The sequence below is a fragment of the Rutidosis leptorrhynchoides genome, chromosome 10 (genome assembly GCF_046630445.1).
Source record: "Rutidosis leptorrhynchoides isolate AG116_Rl617_1_P2 chromosome 10, CSIRO_AGI_Rlap_v1, whole genome shotgun sequence".
Lineage (NCBI taxonomy): Eukaryota > Viridiplantae > Streptophyta > Magnoliopsida > Asterales > Asteraceae > Rutidosis > Rutidosis leptorrhynchoides.
In genome coordinates, this window is record NC_092342.1 from 108,860,865 (window position 1) to 108,866,864 (window position 6,000).

The 6,000-nt window shown below is 32.7% G+C and overlaps 1 protein-coding gene across 2 annotated transcripts; it reads right to left on the minus strand.

Moving 5' to 3' along the window:
- Nucleotides 1–349: 349 nt before the first annotated feature.
- LOC139871957 (cysteine-rich receptor-like protein kinase 2) lies at nt 350–4,382 on the minus strand. Of its 2 annotated transcripts, XM_071859720.1 has the most exons (9): nt 4,303–4,328; nt 4,253–4,262; nt 3,051–3,930; nt 2,756–2,869; nt 2,527–2,666; nt 2,234–2,444; nt 1,308–1,542; nt 864–1,014; nt 350–696 (listed from the first exon to the last, which is right to left on the minus strand). In XM_071859720.1, exons 3-9 carry the CDS (start codon nt 3,817–3,819, stop codon nt 361–363), a joined length of 1,956 nt encoding a protein of 651 aa, XP_071715821.1. In that variant the 5' UTR covers nt 3,820–3,930; nt 4,253–4,262; nt 4,303–4,328; the 3' UTR covers nt 350–360. The 2 variants fall into 2 exon arrangements, with proteins under 2 accessions (XP_071715821.1, XP_071715820.1); XM_071859719.1 differs by having other exon boundaries at nt 4,253–4,382.
- Nucleotides 4,383–6,000: the final 1,618 nt, after the last annotated feature.

A 6,000-nucleotide genomic window follows, 5' to 3' on the forward strand; every position in this document is an offset into this window, starting at 1 on the left:
AGACGGTCCTGCTCACTACTATGCATTAAAGGAGCTTCAAATTAGAACAAGTTGTGACAACAATTTAATAGTTTGTATAAGGATGGAACAGGATAAATTTACAAGGATCAAAACTTGTATAAAATTCTATAACCGACAACTTAACTACCTCTCTAGTCTCTGAATCTCTCTGTTACAAATAAATCATCTACATTTTCACTCCATTTCGTCACTACAACCCAATATTAATCTTGTTTGTACACTCAAACATTATTCTGATACGAACGCTACCTTCAACTCGCTACTTAAACACTCTTCATTTCCCTTGATCTTTATATGATACGGTGGATGAATTGAGAAACTATTTAAGTCTGAAAGTGTTTACCTAGGGGAAAAGTGACTATGAGAAACAGTAGCAACTGAGTAGAACTCACTGTCATCATGGTAACGTTGTATTTTATCCTCTGATTCAATGCTTTCTTTGTCGTCAATAAACGGGGGATTAGAGGGTGCGGGTAACGGCTCATCATCTTTTACTAGCATTTTCAGTACCGTCGATATTGCTGGTCTTAAAGATGGGACTTCTTGGGTGCATAAAAGTCCAACGTGTACAACTTTTATAGCCTCCTTTATAAAATTGTGTTTGGAATAAGTGTGGAACATTATGTTCGGATCAAGTATTTCTTCCACTGTACCTTGTTTGAAATGCCTCCATGCCTGTATTAAAAATAAAACAATGATAGAAACACTTTTGTGTATGTTTTTCAAAATTTCATAATCAAATAAATATAGTTAATTAGGTATAATTGTATATGTATAAGTACTATTAGTAACATTATGATGTAATTTGTTAATCAAATTATTTTAAGAAGTTTTAGACTTACAATTGCAACTAAGCTGTCCGAGTATTCAGAGTTTTTGCTTCGGTTGTTCTGTATTCCAGTAACTACCTCCAGCAACAGCACACCATAGCTGTACACGTCTGCCTTTTCAGTTAATTGGCCAAGTGCTAAATATTCCGGGGCCATATATCCTCTGTTAAAATCACATGGGTAAATTGCATAAGCTTTTCTAGAGTTTACTCTTCTAACCCCGTTTGAACAAAGTTAACTAAATCTGATCCATATCCTTAAATGGGTCGAAATTACCATCTCTATTATACACGAAAAACTTCAAAACAGAATGGGATCTTTCTTCTTTTCAATTTGTTCACTTGTTCTGTTTGAGCTACTTTCGTGCACATTTGAGGATAAGGTGAAACAAGCATACAATAATCCTTTCTAAAAAACAGAAGTAGATCACAAAAATTGCTGAAAATGGGTACTTACAGAGTTCCGGCAATGGCGGTGCTGATGTGGCTCATATTATCTTGAAAAGATCTGGCCAAGCCAAAATCAGCAATCTTAGCACGAAGCCTCGAGTCCAATAGGATATTAGCAGCTTTAATATCCCTGTGAATGATTCGTGTTTTGGTGTTTTCGTGAAGGTAGACTAGACCTTCAGTTGTGCCGATTATAATCTCAAATCTCTTTTCCCAATTTAGCTCCTTACCTTTTATTGCATCTGCATTTGAATAAGCTCAATTTCATCAACTTCATGAATTCAACATAACACCATCGCATTAATTTATAAGCTCCCGTTCGAGTAATAAAAATGGACCCTTATCAAATCACAATAAATCACTTCAATTTTGAAAACAATTATATATACATGGTGTTCTTTTTCTAAAAAAAGATTGGGCCCTTTCAAGATTTTGGGCCCTGTTTGATGGTCTATCTTGCACATCCTCTCAGACGCCCCTGATAACATTCTTGATGAGAAGATAGTCTAAAGAAGAAGTTGCAATTGCAACTAATGCATTTATAAATGGACTGAATCTGTTATGTTTAATCTACAAGGGATGTCACGAGTATAGCATACGTGAAAATAGCTAGAAAGGAAACGACTTGAACAGATTGAAACTCGAAAAAGTAGTATACTATGCATAAGCATCCTAAATAGTATTAATAGAGTAGCTAGTTTGTTATACTGAAATAATAAAACTTTTGGAATTATATTTGGCAAACCAAAAATCATATAAATACTTATGGTTTTGGGACAGAAGGTGTTGTAAGCCCATTGACCCAACCCTAAAGTACCATAAATACCCATTTTGACAACCAACCCGCCCCGCCCATCTTGCTGAATCTAGTCTCGTGAATAAATCGAGTAGTTGACGTGTTTACGTCTTATTATATTAAATTTCCGTGTTTACCAAAGATGAAACGATCAAGGCTCATGTTTGGTAGATACTCGTATACAAGAAAACTTTCTGGCCCTGAACAACTGCATCCTAACAGCCTAACCAAGTTTTTGTGTTCAACGCTGCTAATCATATTAACTTCGTTATAGAAATCTGCTGCTCTAAATTTGTTGTTAAAGAAAAGCCTCTTCACAGCAATCTCTCTTCCATCTTGAAGAACTCCCTGAAATTTTTCAGATAAATAAATCATTAAAAATAATTACAATTAGTACTTAATAAATATATAATTAGTCATAATGTACCACCTTATAAACGACCCCAAATCCTCCTTCCCCAAGCTTATTAGAATCGTCCCAAGAGCCAGTGGCTTTCTCAACAGTCGAGTATTTGAAGTTCAAGCTACTATCGGTGAGAATCTTAGCCAGTTTCTTAGCATCATACGAACCTGAACATCATCATTAGTGCAATTGTCAATTTTTCAGTGTATTGTCCCTTCGATTATGTAGAATTAAATATTGTTTCCATAGTATGTACCTGTTCTTTTTTGTTGTATCCATCTTCTTCTCCGTACATACAAAGCAATCAACAATAAAACTACAAGAATCACCATAGAACTAACAACAGCTGAAACTATAGCTATCATCTTCCCTGTTAAAAAAAAATAACAAATATTATCGCACCGCTATGCCACAATAACCCGAACTACTAAATATTACACAATATCTAATCGAGATATTTCCCCCATCCCAAATTATTAAGGAGTGATCTTTGGAAATAACCTATTTGAAGTACATAAATAGAATTTATTAATTTGTAAACAACTCGCTACCTCTGTTTTTGTGTCTGACTGGCTTGGCAATGGCATTGAGAAAATCGGTATCAGAATACCTCATAAAACATCCAGTCATCAACGCACGTCCCTCAGACCAAGGCAAGCATTGAACTATCGATTTAGAAGCCGTCTCTAAACAAGTCTTACAAGAACTCGCATTCAAAATCTTCCAACAATTCGCCAACACATAAACCGACTCATTTGATGTCCCAGACACCATCGTTTCCCTTGCAAAGTACTCACTACTTATCAATGCATCCCGCACAGCATTAGACACAGCTTCCTTTGCTAAATCTTGAAACACAGTAATCTTACGCGTAGTGTTCCCACATATACGAGTATCACTAGGTCTAGAATACTCCTCATAGAAACTATAATTCTGGAATCGCATAAAACAACCGTCTTGATAAACAGTAGAACCAGTAGCAGGAAAGCAACGGGAAACAACATAATGTGCTGAATCGAAGCATAAGATACAATCAGTTATAGTTAAATCACCATAACATTGAAGAAGACCATACGCAGCATCAGGTGCTGTGCCTGTAACTGCTGTTGCAAAGTGTGAAGATCGTCGTACTTGATCACCAATTTTTTCCATTGTTTTAATGAAGTTCGTGCTGAAGTCTACTTGATTGTGTTCCGTCTCGTTATAACATGATAATTGGATTATTTGGTTTCTAGGATCACCTTCAGATCTATCAACCATAAGAAAAAGTACTATAACATTCAGAAGAACAAATACAACCAGTACTGATCCCTTCATCATCACTAATGAAACGTAGCGCGTTCCAGTAACTTGATTTGCAAAAGTATCATGTTCGGATCACTTTCGTCTTCATTTCATTTGCAGTCAAAATTTGTTCTTCATAAATTTCACCTGATTTTCATCATTTGAAAACCATATAAACACTTAAAATAATAATTTGAACCACGCTGAATTAACGAGTGCATATGGATCGATATCTGTTACTCCGTACATATTAATCAGATAATACAAAATTGAAATCGAAAGTAGATCAATTCATTAGGACAGCAAATATGATCTTAATTTGAAACTTAGCTAACGGAATTGTTATATGTGGAGCTTCAATTACTGTTTTAATAACATTCGAATCAAATAAACGTATCAGTAGAGTATAATTTAATGAATAAAACATCAAATTCGATTCAAGTAAACAATCAATAACTCGAAATCTTACCAGTTGTAGCAGGATTAAGATGAATTTCCTAAAATTGAGAAAGAGAATTGAGGATTAGTTTGTGTGAATAGAATTTTGATATTTGATTTTGATTTTGAGTTTAGGAAAGTGCGGAAAGATTTGATTAATATAGAAGAAGAATAGAGTGGAAGTACAGGTTCATGTGCAGGTGTAATTTGTAAAGATTCAGTCCACTATCAACTGTGTTGTTCACGCTGACGCTATTGACTCTTGTGGGGGACCCTTGCTTACCTTTTTTTTAGGTATAAAACCATTTATTTATTGTACTACTACGGATTATTTAATTTAATGAAATAAATAAAATAAAAACTAAGAATTTGAGAAGTCACGATTTAAACAACTCCAACAGAAAGAAAAAGCGATAAAGTTTATATACGTGTACTTCATTCACAAAATATATTAAAAATGTTATAGAATATAAATATAAATATAAATATAATAGAGTGGATAGTGAATTTTGATACACAAAATTAATGTTATTGTATTACTTAAAGTACTTGAATTCTTGCTATAAATAGACCTTCAAGCAAGCATAATACTTGCTCATTCTTACAAGAAAATTTCTCTCTTTACCCATATACTCTTATTCATAAGATTTTCAAAGTCTATATTCAAGAACCAATCCACTAAAGGTAGTTATAAGCCTACTGAAATATAACACACACTAAAGGTAGTTATAAGCCTACTGAATTATAACACACACTAAAGGTAGTTATAAGCATACTAAATTATAACACGTTATCAGCACGAAGTGCTCCGTATAATCAAGGTTTATCTAAGTAAGTACAAGTCACTAATCAAGGCAAGTGTTCAAGTCCGGTAGTACGCTGCTTCAGACCGGTGTACCCTGGGAACAGACGTCAAATCTGTTTAAGGGAATTGTGTCAAACACAAGCCCGATTCAACATTCAATTCGGTTAGATCGTTCCATCTTTCCGTTCTTATTATAATTATGTGACAACCCGGAAATTTCAGACCAAATTTAAACTTAATCTATATATGATTTCGATACGATAAGCAAAGTCTGTACTTTTGAGTCTCATAAAGTTTTGAACTGTTTACATGAATTAATTTGACTTTCGACCATTTTCGACGATTCACGAACAACTAATTGTAAATAGATACATATATATATTTAAATGTATCTATATAATAATTTGAAATATAAATTGAAATAATATACTATTTAAGTATTAGAAATAAACATGTAAAATTAAATAATGAAGTTATTTGATAATGAAGTTATATGAATATATATATATATATATATATATATATATATATATATATATATATATATATATATATATATATATTATGTATATTAAAAATAAATATTAAATGATTGTAATTCTTATTTGATGTTCCGAATAATATTAAGCAAGTTAAATTCAAACTTATATGATTTTAAAATAAATGTTGATCCGAAAATGAGTTTTATAAATTTTAGGCTTATTAATAATAATTTAGAAGTTGTTTGTCAAATTTTTGTCAAATTTTAGAACTTTTTATATTTCACTTGGGGGTTGGGAGTGAATAATTAATGTAATTTTTATTTAATAGTTAATAACTGAATTTTATACCATAATGACCAAAATAAATAAAGCTATTTAATTTTAAAAATTTGGAATTTTTCTGGAGACTTTTAGTCCGCCACTGATTTATCAACGGAGCACGAATTTCATTCCGTAAATGAAATAGTAGACGACGGCTAACTTAATCACACG